Here is a 19,839-nt window from a genome sequence, read left to right as displayed (position 1 = left end):
CTCCTGACGGCTCTTTGTCACCTCTTGCCCCGGCAGTGGGACGCTCAGCTGCCTGCCGTACCCTGCGGAGGACAGACGGCCCGAGAAGCTGAGCAGCTGCGTGGTCAGGGAGCCCGCCAGCACCAATGGCTGTGCCAAGGGGAGGGACAGGCGGGACCATGCCCACCGCAGGTCACGCAGGTACGAGCCAGGGCCGGCAGCGGGGCCACCCTGGGACACGGGGGTGGCAGGGGAGCTGTCCGTGGATGTTTGCTCAGCCCTTCTGGGGTCTGTGAGAGCTAGGGGTGGCTCCAGTGGCTCTGTGTGTGTACAGAAAATGTGTACTATCACATAAAATCCCGGTGTCAGTTTGCAGGGACCAACCTGCAGTTTGTTTCTACTGCAAGGCATGCTCCTACAGCCTCCTTCAGAGTCTTCCAAGACCTGCCAGCACTCCCGTGCACTGGCAGGTCTGCTGGGAATCGCCCTCAGCAATTCCCCTCTCCCCATGCTGGATCAGCTCAGCAGCGCTGCCTTCATTAGGACACAGCCTCGTTATCGGCTTGTCGTTAGTCCCTGGCCACTTGAGAGGAGAAAAATGAATGAAACCTTGTAAATGAAGCAGCTGGGGTCTCGGAGCCCTGCCTGCTCAACCGTCTCTGGGATTAAAGCCTCTCCGTTCAGTTAAAGATGCTGGAAAGAAAGAGCAAGAAAGCACATTTCATATCTTCAGATTTCAGGCCAACCAGAACAATAATCTAAAGCACACTTTTAATTAGACTTTGATTATTATCACGGAGGAACAATTGAAGTCAGATCAGTGCATGGGAGAAAGCTGCCACATCAAAGACAAAAGACTTTATCTGGGGAGAGGGAGAAGGGCTCTGCAGAAAGTGCCTGGGGCTGCATGCTCAGATGTTGCTCCCTGCTCTCCCGTGGCTGTGGCAGTGCCCTGCCGTGTCCCTGGGTGTCTTTGGGCAGGTGTCCGAGCTCGGTGACAATGAGACATGCTGGAAAATGCAGGATTTCTGCCTGCATTGAGGTGGAAGAGCCACCAAGGTGTGCCACACCCTCTCACGGTGCTTCTGCTGATCCGTGAAATCCTTGGGAGGAGCAGTGGTGAGGAGGATGTGGATGCTCCATGGGGCCGTGCTGTGCTTGCACACTGGATTTACTGCACCAGAAGCACTCATTATTCACAGCTCACAACTGAAGCGTTAGCCTGCAGTTTCATTTTGCAGAGCTTTTATTTTTTTTTTCCCAAAGTGTATTAAAAGCACTAAGCAATTGAGTTTTTATGATAGTGTAATTTCAGTGGTAATTCAAGCCCTGGATGATCAAGTGTTGAGGGGTGGTGGAGTCTGAGCGTCCCCCCCCAAAGTGTCGTTTGCTCTGCATTAGTACTTTCATTAGCAATAATGTTTGTTCTTGCTGCAGAAATCTTCTCAATTTTTAGCCTGTTTTGCAGTGAAGATCTCACTGCATTCTCCAGCCATGGGGCTGCTTCCACCTATTCCTTGCTCCTGGCTATTCCTAGGGGCAGGATGAGAAGTGGGGAAACTGAGGCACAAACCCAGCACCCACAGTGATTTTTCAGAGGCCCTGGGGAGCGCGCTGTGCCCCTACAAATCTTGGTCCTGGATCCATTTAGGGATTCAGAGGGATCTGTGGATCTGTTTGGAGATGCACATGGCTGATTTGGGCTGATTTAGGGACGCCACCAGCTGCCTCTGTCTTTACAAGCATTTGCTTTAGTTAATGAGTAGCCACAGAGTATCTGTCATTTTTTTCAGCCCAATGCTCTGAATTAATTAACCACGGTATTTGCTTTTCATTGAAACATAACACGATTCAGCATCATATGTTTAAAGAAGAAATTAATTTGCAGGAGGGTTTATTTTCAAGGTTTAACAACTGTATAAGAGATGCATATCTCCTTCAATTACCATAGTGTCTCAATAAATATATATATATTTCTAATCAATTGCTACTTAACACATGTCAAGTCTTTATTATAGTTAGATGCATCTGGTTGCAATAATTACTGTATGCAAATTAAATGCCAATTAATTATTTAAACCATATTTACAAAGAGCAACAAAACCTATAAATCTGTTTTGGAGTCGTTAACCTCAGCAAACATGTTTTAAATAATCAGCATTGCTGTGGTGGAGCTGTCTTGTTATATCTCTATTAGACAGTTCGTTTAAACTGTGACTAAATTATTTATTAGAGGGTGATGAGGCTACACCCACACCCTTGGCCCCCCATGAGCACTGACCTTGCTGCCCCGTGTCCCTGAGGTGGGGATGCCAGAGAGACCCATGCGAGCCCATTCGGGGTTTTATTTTTATTATTTTTAATGTTTATCGTGTCTTGTCCCCCATCCTCAGCCCTTCGTGCGATGGGGAGCGGCCGCTGCCGGCTCGGGGGAAGAAGAAGAAAAAGAAATCTGGCCGCAAGAAGAGAAGGAGGTGAGGGAGCCATGGCGGCGTGAGGGGACAGGCAGGGCAGATCTTGGCTGGGTGATGGGAGAGGTTCATGAGGGAGCAATGGTGTCATGAGGGGCCAAGCAGGGCAGCCCTTGGCTCAGCGTGAAGCGAAAAGGGTCAGTGAAGGATGTGAGGGCGGCCGTGGCGTTGTGTGGGGCAGGAGGGGATGGCAGCTCTCAGCTGGGTGTGAGGGAAAAGGGTCAGTGTAAGATGGAGGACGGAGGGCCTGGCGGTTCCACAGCCCAGGGAGGTGCCTCCATCTTCTTGCCCTCCCCTCAGGGCAGCAGAGCTGGGTTGAGGCTCCTCCCCGGGCTCTTTCCTGGGCTCATCCTGCTCCTACCAGGAGCCCCAGCCACTTTCCACCCTGGAGATGCCGCTGGTGGTGGGGTGAGTGTTGGGGTGCCCAGCATGGCGGTGAGCAGCCCTGTGGTCCCTAATGCCCCTCTGCCCCCCCTCAGGTCTCCCTCCTACAGCCCTTCACCTGTGAAGAAGAAGAAGAAGAAAAGCTCCAAGAAGCGAAAAAGAAACAGGTATTTTTTTTCCTTGAAGATGTAATTCAACAGCTGGCAGTTGGGGGTTTGGAGAAGGGGTGGAAGGCCCTGCTGTTGGCTCAGTGGGCTGAGAGGTCTGAGGCTCTGAGCACTGCCAAGGGAGGCATAGCCCGAGTCCCTCTGGGCTAGGAGGGCATGGAATGGGGTGTCCACCCAGTACAAACAAAGGAATGTGAACTGTTGGGGTGTGGGGACACAGAGGTGGGCAAGCCAAATTACTGAGAGGTCTGGGGAGCCTCAGCCTGCTGTCCTTGCTGTCCTATTCACATGTGTCCATTTTCTGGAATGCCAGTGGGATCAGTGCTCAGGGCTTGTGCTGGTCCCCATCCCTTCCTCCCCAGCCCTCCCCAGCCTGCAGAGAGTGTCAGGACCAGAAAAAGGTTCAGACCAACTCCCCACGCCCACATCCCAGTCTCCTATCACAGCCCCAGTGACTGTTTCCACATTCCCCTTCTGAAGTCCATTTTTAATTCAAAGAGCATGATTAAATTTTAAAATTGCAAATATTTCACTGTTTTCTCTCAGCTGTTAAACCAATATTTGACGAGAACAGTGGATTCCATCTCCCTTAGAAGGTTCATGTATTTATAATATATTGAACCAAAGAGAGAAGCTACCAAAAGTGAATAACAGGGTGAAAAGTTGAGCTTGAATCTCCAAAGAGCAAGGGAGAAGGAGAGACAAAGATATAGGAACTTGTCTAAGACACTTTCTTCCCAAGGAGGAATTCTTATGCTCTTTTGTGGATGCCATCTCCTGTTGGAAGTCCTGGGTCAGAGTCTCTGACTTTGAGCCTTTAGTAGCCATTTATGCCCCTGCAAGCCAAGGACAGGCTGGAGCTGGTCCCATAAGACAGCGTGATATGAACCATTCAGGATTAGTGACCAGTGGAGGTTGTTTCCAGACACCTGGCAGCAGTTCAGCTACACACCCCAAGTGACTTTGCCAGACTCACAGCCCCTCCAGGCAGGATTTCAGGATCTGCAGGATGTTGTGCTCCAGGCTGAGAGGAGAGGCAGCGGGGTGTGCAGTGCGCTGGGGCCAGGCCTTGCTGCAGGGACGTGTCCTCCACGCCACCAGGGTGTTCTGTATGAGAGAGGTGTCTCCTGTGTCATCCCAGGGGTGCTCCAGGAGGCAAGACAGGGCCACAATGCTGGTTTGGCTGTGAGACTGCTCTGGAGTTACACAGAGAGGATTTTTCCCTTGACTGCTATTTGGTCTTTCATACAGAAAGCCAGGGAATGGACCCACCTCTATGTGCAGTGCAAAACTGGAGGCAGTAGCAGAGAAAAAGGACCCACCAGAGATAGGGGGTATATCTGATCTCTGTAAAGACTTATCCTAGGGACCATGTTCTCAGTTACTTGTAGGGTGTGCTGCTCCCTTCTGCCACACCAGCATTTCTCAGCTGCTCCCTCACCAGCTGGCTAAAGGAGAGGCAGGACGATTCTGCCCAGGTGCTGCATGAGGTCTTTTCTCAGTGCTCAGTCTGAGCCTAAACACTTTGTCTTGGACTCAAATTTCCAATTTTGTGAGACCCTGTACTCAATGTACATATTTGTGTCTTGCAGGTTGTCGTCAAAGAAGAGAAGGCACAGGTAAGAGTTGAGCTAGTGTGGGTGGTCCCTTAGAAATAAGAGTTTAATGGTCTCTTCAAGGTTGATGTTCACTGATTGGGGGCAGAATACATTTCTTCTGTGTTTCCTTGTGAAATCCCCTTGGCTCCCCCCACTCCATGTGGGTCTGCTGGCTCCCCAGGTGTGGACTGGAAGAGCTCTTCTGATTCCAGTATGTGTGTATACATTATCAAAAAGTACTCATTTTCTCTATGGAAAAAGGCAAAGTCACCAGGCTGGCTGATCCCTTTGAGGCTTTTGGCCGAGCCCATGAAGCAGATTTGTCAGCAGGCACTCAGACCCCCTGTGCTGTGACAACCATGAATCCCTTTCATTTTTACTGCATGCTCTTGGGCAACTGAGCTGTAACATTGATTGTGTGATTGTGCAGCTTTTTATCGGAACAGAAATCTCCGAATTAATTAGCCATTTCTTATTTAGTTCTTCAAGCCCCAAAAGTAAGAGAAAGGAAGAAAGAAAACACAAAAAACAGTAAGTAGTGGCTCATGGAGTTCTCTGCCCTGCCTGCACAGTGTGGGGCTAGGAAGTGCTTGATGTGGTGGGGCCCCTGGAGCTAACACCTGCGGCACAACTCTGAGCGTTTCTCAGGAGTATTTTGAAGCTAAAACCAGCAATTCTGGTTTTGCTGGAATGGAAAAGGGCTTGTAGAGGCTGGAGAGCTTTCCTCTGCCTTTTTTTTTTGTGACACCTCTTTCTGTACTTTGTGTATCTTGCATGGATGTGCAGAGTTTTGTCCACCCAGTCCAGAGAGAGGCTCCAGCTTTTCTGGTGGGGGCAGCATGAGAGGCTGAACACAGACCTGCCAAAAGGGCAGGCTGGCACACCCTTACTGGGAAGGGCCTCAGCAGCTCCTGGTTTGCTGCTCTAGGAGGTTGCATTAGGACCTACCCATGAGGTACAATACAGCCAAGGATCTGAATGGAGTCAAGGGGAAGAGAAGGGATTGCTTGGAGGGGATGGAGTTTGCAAAAATCTGGTGTTGAGGTTCAGCCCTGGAGTGTTAGCAGAGCACAATTCTTGTCCTGTGGGACACATAATCGAGGGGCATGGTATGAAATGGGGTTCCTCAGGACTGGAAGGAAGGACTGTTGCTCAGGACTGCAAGCTGCCTCTATTTTTCCCTTCATTCTCTGTCTTCTGGGAACTGCAGCTTGTGACTTCTGACCTGCTTTCAGAGCAAGGTAACAGTCCTGGGGCTGAACCTTGGGCACTGAAGCCCTGGTCAGCTTTGCTGGGCCTTGGGATACTGTCTGCACAGGCCATCTCCATTGCATGCAGAAAGCCAGTCTCCTTTTCACTAAGATTTCTGCACATTAAGTGGCTCAGTTTCCCCTCAGACTGGGGGGACTGCTCTGCACCTAGAAACCTTGGTGGTAAGACAGAAGCTTCCTAGGTTATCTGTAAAAGGAGGCATCTCTGCACTCTAACACAGCAGTACCCTAACAGTGCAGTTAAAGCTAAGATCCATGTCCTGCTGGGGTGACCTGACCTCAGGGAACCAGAGCTGCTGGAATTGCTCTTTGGGGATAAACCAGCCAAGGCATTTAACTTCATTTTTCTGCTGGCAAATCAGAGCTCAGCCATTCCCAGTTTCTGCAAATCTTTTGCTCCCAGGCGTGGATCAGATGGATCCCATGAGGATTTTTGTATAATCATGCTGCTTTGACTTATCTTTGCATCGAGCAACTGGTTATCTAAATCACACAGGACCAGCTTTCCTTTCTGCAGGAAGGGAAGACAAATTGGAGGAACTGGTGCAGGGGGTGAAGGGCAAAGACAGGGATTTTCACACAAATCCACCCTATGAGTGAAAGATGTTCAGTGTTGCTGATTTCAGCTGTATGGAAATAAGAAAGGAGGATCCCAAAATGCGAAGATTAAGAAAAACAGAATCATTTGGTGTGAAAAGCATCAAAGAAAACAGCCAAGCAGAGTTGAAGGAATTGCCCTGGAGGTTGCCCTTTTGTCTTAAAGGAGATGCTGTTCTCAAGCAATTATTTGCTGAGTTTTTAAACCAGCAAGTTGCTAAATGCTGTCCAAGCAGGTTGTGTTTGTGCTGTCAGTGCCTGTGTAGTGTGGCCATGAAGTCAGGCTGTTCCCACCAGCTCAACCCCACAGTTAGCTTTGCCTGCTGGCACAGCCATGCCAGTCTGAGCAGATGGAAATGCTTCCAAACCTAAATTAACTGCTGTGGTGAACAAAGATGGGAGGGACGGCGCACAGAAGGTGGCAGCTAGCCTGTCACCCTGCTCTGTGCACCCAGGACTTCAGCTGTTGGCATGGACAACTACAGCCCTTAGGTAACAGGGCCAGGTGATGCAAAGGAACTGCAGCAGGCCCTCTGTCCCCCACACACAGTTTGCTGAGGACTGTCCTCAGGCCTTGTCAGAAGAGGCAGCACCAGTGACTGGAAACCTGTCAAAACCAGGGATTTGGTCCTGTCTCTCAACCAGGAACTGTGCATGAGACAGGCTGTGCTTAGGAGAGCTGCCCACAGGACTGGCTAAATGCTCCCACCTGGAGAGGGTGGGGAAGGCTGGCTGCTGCTGAGTGTACTCTGTCACTTGGAGCTTGTCCTTCTGTACATGCTCTTTAACAAGGAGCCAACACTAGGGAGAGGGCTGGAGGTTTGTGAGGGGTTGCACACAGAGATGGTACTTCCCCCAAGGCTCAGCAACAGGAAGGTCTTGGGCAGTTGCCTGGCTATTACAGGGTAGGCTGCAGGATGAAAGGCAAGCACATGGCTCTTTAAAGTGTTGAAAGGGTTGGTGCTAGCTGCTGCACTCCCACATGCTTGTCCACAAATCTTCCCCCGGCATGCTACAGAGCCAACCTAATAGCTTGTGTGTAAAATGCTAGCAGAGATCTCGGGAAGATGTCACTGCAGCGATGAAGGGACAGAGCATTTCCCATGCCTTGATGTTCTGTGCCATGTTTCATACACCAATCTCTTTGGTTTAAAAGGCATACCTCTTTTCTGATTTGAACATTATCGACCTCAGCCTTCAGCTGCTGGCTCTTGCATCCCCCCACTAGCTAACCTAATGCTGGTTTTCTTTCTGCTTCTTAAAGCTCTCGTGGGCGCACCCGGAAATCCCATCGGCATCGCCGCTGCCACTCTCGCTCAGAGAGCTCCGACTCCCACTCCCCCAGCTGCCGGAGCAGGTAACGGCGCTGCTCCCAAGCTCAGTGTCCTCAGCACTGCCTGCTGGGCTCAAGGATGTGGCTGCCACAGCCTGTGTGACCTGCAGGCTCTCTGTGCACAGCCACTTCCCATTCTGGTAGCAGCAGTGTCACACACTGGGGGCTGTTTGTGGTCTCAGCCATGGAAGGGTTTTGCCTCAAGAAGCAGTGGCTGCAGCTTTTTGATCTGACAGTCGCTTCTAATCCCCATGGCTGATGCTCAGCCCATGACAGCTGATTCCAGTCTAGTGTCCCTTCCCCAGCCCAAGGGTTTTGTACTGCTGATGTCCCAGGAAACCCTTAAACATGGTCTTAGCAATGGAAATATATTTGCCCATGGCAATCTGTAGTCATTGTCTTTGACCTGATTAAAATCTCTCCTCTGGATGACAGATGCGTCCTGGGGCCAGCTAAGTGGATGCTGGTGCTAGACCCAGCATTGCTGCAATAGCAAGTCATTTATACACATAATAATTTCATTTTTCATGTTCTCTGAAAGCACTTGAACAGCCCACCCCCACTCTCCTACTTCACTCCTCCTAAGTACTGGGAATTTTCTTATGAAAAGCTGAGGATCAGTGGGGGGAGGAATGCAATCAGTAATTGGAGGGGTGCTCATGCAAGAGCAGAGTGTGTTTTCTCTTGGAGGTGTGTCACCATAGGAACATTCTATGGTGCAGGAAGGTCATGGCTTGCCTCGAGCCACCATAAAATCATGCATCGGAGCTGAAATTTGAGGTTAAGGTCCAAAGCCTGGATGCAAAATTATTATTTTTCTTTTAAAGTAGAAAAGCAAAACATCCCTTTTCTCTCCCTCATGACTCCACAGAGCAGTCATGTGGAAGGACATTCTCCCACACACAGAATCCTAGCACAGACCTGCCAAGGGTTGGTGTGGAGCTGGGAAAGGGCACTACTGCAATCCTAAGGAATAACACTTTGGCTGTTCCTGTCTCCTGGAGGCACAGAGCCAGGTCTCGGGAGGAAGGGCGTAAAACACGGCGAAGACGCTCCTGGCACCATTCAAAGATCACGGCAAAGAGAAGCTCCTCTGCAGAGGTTCAGGCCAGTCAAAAAGCCAGCCAAACCCTCCCACTCTACAGCTTCCTGTCTTCTAAGGAAGTAGTAAGTATTACACACTGTCCTTCTTTGCTTGAACTAGCCAGAGGAATCTGGGCAAGAATTCTGATATGAAATTTTTATAACTCAATTATAGTGATGTTAGACGAACTTGGTTAAACTGTATTATTAATTCATGGTGCTGTTTTCCAATGTATGTAAAGTCATTTCTTCTTCAGCACTTTCACACCAAGGGTGGGGCTGGAGAGGGGGAAAACTTGAAAAGTCTTTAGCCTATGAATAATGAATTGAGGACATTAAAAAAAAAAAAAAACAACAAAACAAAAAAAACCCCAAACCAACAACAACAAAAAAAGTGGCCTCCAGAAACGATATTTTAAAGGGAAGAGTTTGTTATGCAGTCTTTGCTCAGCTGAATGTGAACTTATTTCACTGGTCTTTACATCCAAAAGTTTAGTCCTTCAGGCTGGAAAAGGGTATCAAACATATAAAGAAGGAACATTTACATTTAATGAGCTGGTGATTATTGGCATGGGATGTTTTCTGACTATCAGGATCCTTCTAGGATCACCGTTGCTCTGGACTGACAAGCCCAGGGGCCAAATTTGGAAGTTATGAGCAGCCCTCATTGATGCTAATGGGAACTGCATGTGCATCTGAGGGTAAAATCAGGCTCAGTGCCTTGGGATGTTTTTCCATATACACAGAAAGAGATGATATAATACGTGAATAGAGGGAGCAAGAGATGGAGAGAAATATTAGATAGAGATTGATATCAGTCTTCCTTTTCTGTGGCATGCTTCCCCTTTGTTCCTGGCACTAGTAGAGCAGAGGTGTGATGCCCTGACTGTGGTGTTGGTATCAGATAGGCATTCTGGAGAGAGCAATTGCTACGCAGGACTGGAGGTAGTGCAGGATCTGATAGTCACACGTGTGGATGTGTAATGCTAGAGGTGTTTTGACTACAGAGTCCTCCAAGCCCCAAAGTTGTTTTCTCCTTTAGGCCCAGTCATCAGTTGGAAATAGCTCAGCCACACGCAGGAGCTACATCAGATAGGAGAGAGATGGTGCCAGCAAGAGGAGAGACTCTACCCACTCACCCACACAGACAGCGTGCCGATCAAAATACCCAGGGATTGTACGTGGGTACAGACAGGCACAAGCTGTCTCTCAACATTATAGATATGCATATTTGCTCTCGTTATAGAGCATGTGGGGCCATGTGAGTCACTGCTTGTAAAGCCTTATAAGGCAGCCTGGAGAGCAGAACCTCACACCACACGCTGATGTGTGCACGCACACGCAGAGGAAGAAAAACAAGGTATGAAGCTCATTGTCATGAACTGGGGGTGTTGCTGAGTTCAGAGCTCCTCCCCCCCTCCAAAAAAACCAGCCAGCCAAAGACTGCATCATGTCACCAGGGTGTTGTTGAGTTCAAGCAGCGTATTTTTCATAAATGCTTTTGAGCCTAAGCCTAGTTTTTAATTAGTGCTAGGTTTCCTCTCTCGGAAGCCAGGCTTCCTAAGTCCTGTGAGGCCAACTGCCAGCTGTTCTGTTTCCTGAGAAAGAGTAAACTCTAATTTAAAATTTTAAAAGCTTTAAAATGAGCTAAACTCAAGCATCCTGCACTTGTTTTTCCATTTGCTTCACTCGAGGTAAATGAGTGAAGCAAATGGAAAAGCTGCAGGGAAGGAAAGACAGGAGCATGATAGTTCCAGATGCAGGGGGTGGATGCAAAGTAAAAGTCATCAGGATACTCCTGTGTTCTTTCTAGTAAGGGTTAATAACTTAGGCAAATATTTTAATGACTAAAAGGCATAATGACTCATGAAAGCCACTACTGTCCTCCTGTCCCCAAAAGAAGTACATTCTCTTGGGACACCATTCAAGAGCACATTTAAGCACTTGTTCAAATTGAAGCCCCTGGTTAAGAGCTGCCCCTGAAATTTTGCTGAATAAGGTCATTAAATATCATGTACTCAAAACTGGCAAGGGAAAAATGGAATGGGAACCTTTAGTCTCATTTATTAATGACTATACACAACCCTTTGAAGCCTTTCCTTTTCATGAGTTAAATGGTTGCTCTATGAATAAGCTTCATTCTGTCAGACTTTGAGAGCAGCCTGAAATGAAAATGTGCTCTTGCAGAATATGTTGATCACATATTAAAAAAAAAAAAAAAGCTGGAGAATAAAAGATTTTGTGAAAAAATTCAGAATTAGGATTCAAAAATGCCATGTTTCAGTCCTCTGTGAGAGTCAGTATGTTGCACTCCCTATCCAAACCATCCTTACCTGTGGAGATGCACTGTCATATCTCCAAAGAAAAGGGACTGTCCAAGGAGGATCAGGGAAAAATACACAGAGATACAGGGAAATATAAGATAATGCTATAGTGCTTCCAAAAGAAAGGTTTTGCTTTTCAAGATGTTTTTTATTGTTGTTTTACTTCTGAAAATTTGAAGTGCTTTGTGGTAAATTCTGCTATCCTCCCCACCCTATTTGTCTTCATTCCTTTGTAATGAAACAGCCACAATTTCTAACTAGGTCTGCCTGGAACTGCTGGGGGATAAAGCACACAAAACAATGCCCTGCCCATGCATCTACCTTGCTGCTTCTTCCCCTCTTTATGCAAAAGCTGCTGCACCCACACATGCATGTACACATGCAGAAACACCTCAAAGTTCCCTGCTACTTTTCTTTATGGCAGTGAATTTCCAAGCTTCTCCCTCTCCTTCTCCTTTAATCCCGTGCAGCAGCAAGAGGCACCCGTGGAGAGCAGGATTGTGGGCCTGTGCCTCAGCAGGCACAGAGAAGCTGTGGGTAATGTGCAGCATTTATTTCTGTACAGAATCCCCCTGCCCAGCTGCAGGCACTTTATTCCACACCGACACAGATGGATGACTGTGCCACTGTGCTTTCCTTTAGCAGTGCAATATAAATACCTGCAGGGCACGGATCTAATTGCCTTTGTTGTTGCTGATGAAGATAACTGCACCGTGCATACACTTTCCTTGCCAGCTCCTTTGCTTTCACTGTAACTCATTTGTGATGCCACAAATTATCACAGGCTTGAGCCAGATTTCCAGTGAAGCTCAGTGGGGTACAGCTGGTTCAAATGATGCTGTTTGTCTTTGTGCTCGTGTCTGCAGGAAGGTAGAATGGGGAAATGCTGCGCAGGGACTGGGACAGAGTGTGCTGGAAGGCTGAGGAAACCTTATGGCAGACCTGCATATTGGCTTGCTGCTGCTGTTTTCTAGCCTGGGTTTGGCTTACATAGGGAAAACTATTCTTTTGAGGGCTAGGCATCATGTTTTAGACAGCAGACAGGGCCTTTCAAGAGCAGAAAGGCAAAACCTTCCATAAATATGGAAGTTGTACTCTTTTTTTCTTTTCCTGTTTTCCCCTCCCAGCTGGGGGACTGAGGTTACCCCTGGTTCTTGTGTGACGAATCCACAGCTCAGTGCTGGGAGCAGCAGCTGGGGGGAAAGGATCATTGCCTGTGTCCACTGAAGGGCTGGGCTGTGCACCAGGTAGCCAAAGGAGGTGGTGGAAGACAAACCCTTGCTCCAAAGCAGTGCCAGCCTGGCTCAAGCTGAGGTGGGGATACAATGCCAGCACCTCAGCAGGCTAAAAAGATCCTTGAAAAGAAACAAACCTTTGCTTGGTATTCTCTGGAGTTCACCCAGCAGTGTATTGGTGAGCCAGGCTGCTCAGCAGTGTCACCATCCAGCCCCAAACAACCCAAGCTCAGGGCTTGCAGGGACAGCTGTGTCACTGCCTCCCTGCTCTGGGACTCAGCTTAGCCCTGGTGGTACAGAAAGCCCCACCCTGAACTCCCCCATCCAGACAAAAAAAAAAGGGGGGATTTTCCCACTCAGTGCTCCTTGAGTCAGGGACCCATAACTCTGCAAAAAGGGATTATACTGAATTCCTACAGACCTTCTGGTTTTTGTACTCAATCAGGAGTTGGCTTTTCAGCTGGGGTAGGCTCTCAGCAGAGGTGAGGCCGTTTCCCCGAGCTCTGGCAGGTGGAGGAGCCCCAGCAGCCCCAGCAGGTGCTGGCCCCGTGCCAGCGGCTCTGGCAGATGTCGGCCGGGGCTCGCCAGGGTCACCGACACAAGTGTTTTACTCCTTTCATTAGCACAGCGCCTAGAAAAAGAGAGAAAAGCAGACGTTATGCCCCTCTGAAAGAGAAATTAACTCTGCTTTGAAGTGAGTTGCAAAACAAGAGAAAAAAGGCCCACGGATGAAATCCTGCCGCTCTGAGTGAGGCTGTGCCACGCTGCTGTCCCCTCATGGCTGAGACAACTTTGAGCATTGTCATCTCTCGCCCAGGGGCTGTTTGTGGCACAGTAAATGTTGCTGTTCAGTTTAATTGGAAGAAGAGCAGTGATTGTATTTTTGTAACCTATCAGACTGCGCTGCCTCTTGGTCTGGGATTGCACTTGGAATTACAGTCTGGAATATGACTGAGTGCCTCATTTCTGCTCCCCCCTCATCTTGATTAAATAATGATTTGAAACAAAAAAAATCCAATAAATACATATCCTGGATTCCCTTGAGGGCAGCAGTATGTTCCCTGCTGAAAGCTGGATGAAACAAAGTTCAGTGAGATTATTTGATTGCTTATTAGGGGTTGTGTGTGGGGGGAAATCCAAATGTTCACATAGAAAGAATTAGATTTGTGAAAGAGCAGGCTCTTTTAAGCCACCCTAGAAAAGTAAAAAGCCATTAGAATTCAGAATCACACAGAATGGTGTGATTCAATTGAGCTCCGTGCAGTGTTTTTAGATGTGGTACTCTGTTTCTGTCCTGGGTGGCTGGCAAGACTTTCAGAAACAGTAAAATGATACCATGAGCAAAGCCAAGATCATCCAGTGGGGAATATGGGGAATTGGTCTGAGCAGGCAGGCAAGCTGAGCACCCTGAGACTTGTCCTGGCTCTTGCTGCAGGGCAGAACCTCCCCCAGAGCCTGCAGGAACCCCCTGGTTACAGCCTGGTTCCCCAGGGTGGCGGGGCTGAGAAGCTGCTGTGTCCCCCCTGGCACCTCCCTTGCCCCATGCAGACCCTCCAGCCCTCACCCAGACTGTCAGCTCCATATTTCACTGATATCCACACTGCCTCTTCCCAGAGTGTTGCTGCCACAGATGTTGAACTACAGAGGAGCTTGTTGATCCTCCCGGTCATTTGACAGATTTTGTGATATGCTGACAACAGTTGCTGCTTTGAAGGTAGATGTCAGCCAAGGCAGAGCAGAAACAAGGATGCCAGGTCCTGGAGTCAGTCTGAAAAGCTGGTTTAGAAATGCCAAGAAACTGCTGTATTTCTTGGCAGCAGTAACAGCCTTTCAGTTTAAACTGGGAAGGAACAGAAGGAAGGTATTTCTGTGATGCTGGGGTCAGTGTCCCTTGGAGCAGCCCCATGCCCACTCCAGGCTCATCCTACCCCTGCAGCCAGGGAGTACCTCACATGCTGGTTTTTTGTCTGTAAGTGAAAGGTGATATAAAGCTGGTTGTCTCTGGGTTAGGATTCAGCTTAAATGCAAACCAAAACCCATCTTTTAAGAAAAATACCTGGTAGCCTATTTGGAAGTGCAATCCTGTATCTTCTGGAATGTGTCTGGGGAGAGTGCAGTGGTCCATAGCACAGAGGTCAGATCTCCTGGGGCTCTGGATGGTGCATCAGAGTTTCAGAAAGAACTGGTGAAAAGCAGAGCTGGCTATTTGGCTCCCTTAGGCTCCTGTGACATTCCAGTTTCTGCTGGAGTAAGCCAGGACCAGTAGAGAATTGCTAGAGCTGAGAAGAAGCAAGGAGCAATTCCAGATGCTGAAATGAGGACTTGCAATGTGTGTCTCCACTCATTCCTAGCTGGGAGCCTTTGGGAGATGTTTCTGCTTTGACCAGGGCTTCTGCATTGAAGGTGCAAGTTGGCTATTGAAGAAGGATCATTTAATTTTCCATGTTTGCTGCTGGGGCTTCGGATTTCTCTGAGCTGGGACTGAGTATCAGTTAGAAGTTAGTGTGGGGTGGAGATGGGGAACTCCATTATGGATTTGCTGGGATGAACCAGTCCCTTATGCAGAAGCAGTAAAGCTTCTCTCCCTGGCAACACAGAAAGCACTTGGAGATCCTCCAGCTCCAGGTGTTTTCAGAGCAGCAGAGTGTTGTGGGCAGCCATCCTTGTGCAGACTGTGCTGAGAGCTGCAGTGAGTGTTGGTAGCTCTGCTCTGGTTTCAGTCACTGCTGGTTCAGCACCTGTGTCCGAGTCAGCTGTCCCTGTCCCAGTTAGCACCTTGAACTGGGTCGGGAGCAGCTCTCCCTGGGGACACAGATTGAATGCCACAGGCAGCAGCGTGGATATGGAGGCACCATCTGATAGGATGAAGGAGATCCATGTGAAACATGACACAGGCTGAGTCTGCAGCCCCTCTGAGGATGAAAAAGTCATCCAACCCTGAACTAAACTTTCCAAAGGGACTGGCCCTGTGCCTGCTGTGTGACAGCTGATCCAGGTCTCCTCTGCTGCCTGAGATAGCACCAACATTGCAATGTGTTTTTTTGGCTCAGAAGGCCCCAGATTGGTGAGGGCATGGCATAGATGGGGGCATTGTGTGCCCCAGAGTGTGGCATGAGGGCATGTGCACGTGTTTGAGGGAGCACGGCTTGCTGGGAACGTGTTTGGAGGACTGTTCTGAGTGGGGGGAGCCAAACCCATGTGTCCACACTCTGAGAACCCAGCACCAAACCTCATGGGTGGGTTTGAGGAGAGTGGAGGCTCCAAGTGAAACAGGAGGAGGCCACGTGAGAGTGCAGACATGTGCATTGGGCCCTAATTCTCACCCCATTGCAAGGGCAGATGTTAGCACTAACACAGCCTCACTCCCAGCGCTGCCACATTGCTGAGCTGGCTCAGGTAAATGCCAGTGCAGTTGAAACTGAACTATAAAATACTGAAATGATGTAAATCGCCTTGGTGGTGCTCAGGGTCCCAGAGAATAGCCCTGCCCAGGTCAGTCTGTGTGAGTTCAGGGTCCTTGCTTCCTTGTTGTGCTCAGCAGCCCAGTCAGGGTGTGGCTGGACCCCTTGCTGAGGCTGGCAGGAGCAGGGCTGCTGTCCCCTTCCCCACAGGTCTCTGACACACAGTGGGGATACTTTTCCTCCTCCATTCTTTTGCTTCTTCCCTCACTGAGTTCCCTTTGTCATTTCCATACAACTCAGGGGGATTCAGTGCAAGCTGCAGCATTCAGCACAAGCCATCAGCCTCCAGGAACGGGCTGGACAGGCGAATTTAAAGCAGAAGGAAACAAAAATGAATAATAAGGGAGACAGTCGAGCAGACAAAAAGCAGTCATGACATTTGCATAGAGGAGGCAGCAAACAGTTGGCAGTGTGGATTGAAGAGAGGGTTTATGTTTTTTTCATGTAATTTGAGACTCTAATGATGGACTTATGTTGCCCGCTCTTCCTTTTTTCTTACACCTTACCTACTAAAGGAGGAGTTCTTGATGGGTAAGTGGATGCTATCCGCAAGACACCAGGGAATTTATTAGAGGTCACTTGAGCGCATTAGCTATATCTTCTTCAGGGGGTAAAAAGCACACAAAGAAGTATCTGTATACCTTTTATTTCCAAAGGGATTTTTCTTTTTTCCCTCACCCTCTTTTTTCTTTTTTCTTTTTATTTTTTCTTTTTTTATTTTTTTTAAATTTCAAAGTGATAAGCTTGTTTATTTGCCAGTTTTTGCTTTGTACAGAAGCCCTTAATTTGATTTGATTTGGTTTTTTGTTGCTTATTTTAGTGACATTGGTTCAGCCACTTTATTAAGGAAGCTTAAAAAAATTCACTCATCTAAGTTTTTGTTTCATTTTTGTTTTCTTTGCAAGGATTATGTAGGTTTTTTATATGTATATACCCCCTTTATTTTCCTCCCCTCTTTAAGGCTAAATAAGGGCTTTGTCCTCTGTTACATTTTTTAATTTAGTTAGTTATTTTAATTCTTTGGTTGCCCACTTACTTTGTTGAACTCTTTTGTTTAACATGAACCGCATGCTGATACTCTTTGCATGATCTCTAAATCTTCCCGTTATTATAGCAGGGGGAAAATAAGTTTCTTCTTACTGTGGATTTCTTTTAGGGATATGTGCTTTTGTTTTCTTCTCCTTTCTTCTTTTTTTTCTTTCTTTCTTTCTTACTTTGTTTCTTTCCTTTCCTTTCCTTTTGTTTCAGTGCATCATGATGGTAAAATTTCTGGGTTTATTTGGAAAAAAAAAAAAAAAGCAAAGTAAAACCAAAAACAACCCCCCCCAAAACCATTCAAACAATGCCAAATGGCTTTTTTGCTTTCAGATCTCTCAGTCAGGGTCTTCTGCTGACCTCTTTACCAAAACAGACAGCCCGCCTGGCAACCTAGCCAGCCAGAATGGAGAGTATCATGAATATGACTCAGGAAACGATACTTCCTCCCCTCCCTCCACTCAAACGAGCTCATCCAGGTCAAAGGACAGCCAGGAGAAAAGAAGTCTAGTCCATGATGGCTTTGGCCATGCCTTCTCGTCCGGGAAGCCCAAACTGGCCAACAGCGATAACAGCTCTGATTCAGGAAATTCCTTCACCAGTTGCTTTTCCCAGACCAAGGGAACAGCTTTGGAAAATCTGTCTCCAGATGCCCAGGGACAAGACCGAAGGTCAGTGATTACCAGTAGCTGCTGCAGGCAGCCCGATGCCTGGTACGTTGTTGCTCTGTGTCTCCTGCCCGCTCGCCAGTTGCCGTGGTGAGCTGGCAGGGAGCTTTCCGTGCTCTGGAGGCAGGCAGGTACCAACCAGACCCACGGTCTTGCCAGTCTGGAGTCCAGAACTCAGCAAGGACCAGTACTGTAGCCTGAGGAGGAAGATAAAACCCAGCCATCACATCCCTGGACATTGCTTGTGTCAGTGCTTTGGCATTGCTGTGGCACATGCAGGGTTTAGGCCTGGGTCAGGCTGTGATCACAGCACATCCCTGCTCACCTGGGCATGGCCATGTCAAAAAAAAAGTTTCTGGCCCTTCTGGGCACAATCTGAAAGGAGCATCTGGGGGTGTTACCATGCTAATTCTCCCTCTCTGCCTACTGTGGGGAAGGGAAGTGGGGCTTGTTTCCACTAAGATCATTATGGGCTGTTCTTTCACCTGACCAGTGAGCCAAATCTAGCATGGCTTCCTCTTCCCAGCTCATCCAGCACAGCTGCAGGGTGACAAGATAGCATCTCCTGTCAGTGGGGAGCACAGGGAGGGGCAAGGACTTGTATGGCTGCAGGATAACACAGCAGCAGCTCTGCACTGGGGCCACAGGGCATCCAACCACCACCCAGTGCCACAGGTCATCTTCAGGAGAGGGGAATAGCTGCCAGCCTCTGTCACTGCCTCCCATTCCTGGGCTTTTGCCAGGGTATGTTGGGAATGAGGGCACTGAAGCATGGTGGCTGGTACCCAGGGCTGTGCTCAGGCAGTGGTTGTAGGGAGCTCTTCCAGCTCAGGCCCTCGGGTCCTAAAGGCTGAAAGTTAGAGCCAGGGTATGGTTTGGAGCACTGAATGTGACAGGAGGCAGTGAAGGTAATGGGTTTTAGTAAGAACAAGCCTCATTTTTCAGTCAGAGGGTAAAATTTTAGGTCTGTCTGTACTTTTCACATGTGGCTCCAGTGGGGTAACTCTGCCTTCACATGGGTGGAGCTGGGATTGCAGCTGGCCCTGGCTGCTGGGCTCTGACCCGAGTTCATTCCAGAGCGCTTCTGCAAGAGGGGGAATTCGCGCAGCGCTGTCCAAAGGCAACAGGACGTGCCTGCTCAGTGCCCACTCACTCTGTTCCACAGCCGGGCTGGAGCACAGCCCTTGCCCCGCCATGCTCTGCCTTTCCCAGGCTCCAGCACTTTTTCCTTCACTCCCTGCCCAGCAGCAGCACTGCTTGCTGGCCCAACCAGGCTCTGCCAGCCTGACACCTCCGGTGTGCTGGGCATGGGGCAGAGGAGCTGCTGCTTGTGCCACAGTGCTCTTCCACACCTCTTCTCCCTGGCAGAGCCTGGAAGGTGAGCCCTTGGATTCTGACACACTCACATGGGGTCCTCTGCAACAGCAGCCTGGGGAGCTGAGAGGTCCTTTTCACCTCCAGATAGGGAATGGAAGGATGGGAATATTTATTTGCTGGGGCATGCTGCTCCCCTCAGCCAGGGGGTTCAGCCACAGCTTCAAAAAGTATCCAAATGTCTGTTCACAGAGCGTGCCTACCCTCATGTCTGGGTTCCTCAGGGGAGAAGAAGCGAACCTTGCTCCCGTCGGCGGCGCGCAGCTCCCCGCGCCGGCCTGGCTCCCGCAGCGCGTCCCGCAGCAGCACGGGCCGCTCCTCCCCGGGCTCCAGCCGCTCCCGCTCCTCACACCACAGGGCCTCGCCCAGCTCCTCCCGAAGCAGGTCCTGCTCCTCGGGAAAGAGGTAAGGCCAGCTGGAACGGCTGTCTCTGTCACCCGGGGCAGTGATGAGTTCTCGTCAGCCAGCAGGCTCCGTGCAGGGGGAGGTGTAAGAGTTTGGGATCCACAACTGGCCATGCAGAGCTGGGCTGAGACCCTGGAGAATGGGACATCTCTTCCCCCTCATCGTTTGGAGTGGTCTGGTACAGCCTCACCCTCCAGCATCTTTAACGCTTTTATGTTTCTTTCCTGTCTTCAGGTCTTCCTCACATTCCCCCAGCTATTCCTCCAAATCCTGCAAAAAAAGTCCTGGGAGTAGAAGTTCAAGGCCCCGCCGGAGCCCCAGTTACTCCCGCTACAGCCGTAGCAGGTACAGCTGTCTACTTGTGGGTACCACTCATGTGCTGCCCCACACTTTCCCCTGCCTCCATTCACTGTCCTGCTGCTCTGAGTGGTGGGCAGAGCCTGAGGCTCCAGCT

General features: G+C 49.2%; 1 protein-coding gene across 1 annotated transcript in view; it reads left to right on the top strand.

Annotated features, from left to right (window-relative positions):
• The window catches only part of SRRM4 (serine/arginine repetitive matrix 4), a gene marked incomplete at both ends in the record, with an annotated part of 40,385 nt that overhangs the window by 18,677 nt on the left and 1,869 nt on the right, over positions 1–19,839 (top strand). The window contains 10 exons of the mRNA XM_084217290.1: positions 37–180; positions 2,373–2,453; positions 2,930–3,001; positions 4,594–4,620; positions 5,080–5,130; positions 7,732–7,824; positions 8,805–8,967; positions 17,272–17,609; positions 19,173–19,385; positions 19,620–19,730. Coding sequence (XP_084073416.1) covers positions 37–180; positions 2,373–2,453; positions 2,930–3,001; positions 4,594–4,620; positions 5,080–5,130; positions 7,732–7,824; positions 8,805–8,967; positions 17,272–17,609; positions 19,173–19,385; positions 19,620–19,730 — 1,293 coding nt within the window. The remainder of the gene's footprint in view (positions 1–36; positions 181–2,372; positions 2,454–2,929; positions 3,002–4,593; positions 4,621–5,079; positions 5,131–7,731; positions 7,825–8,804; positions 8,968–17,271; positions 17,610–19,172; positions 19,386–19,619; positions 19,731–19,839) is intronic.

Source organism: Fringilla coelebs, assembly GCF_963513975.1.
Source record: "Fringilla coelebs genome assembly, chromosome: 17".
Lineage (NCBI taxonomy): Eukaryota > Metazoa > Chordata > Aves > Passeriformes > Fringillidae > Fringilla > Fringilla coelebs.
Note: the sequence above shows the minus strand (reverse complement) of the source record. Positions and strands in the feature narration are given on the sequence as shown.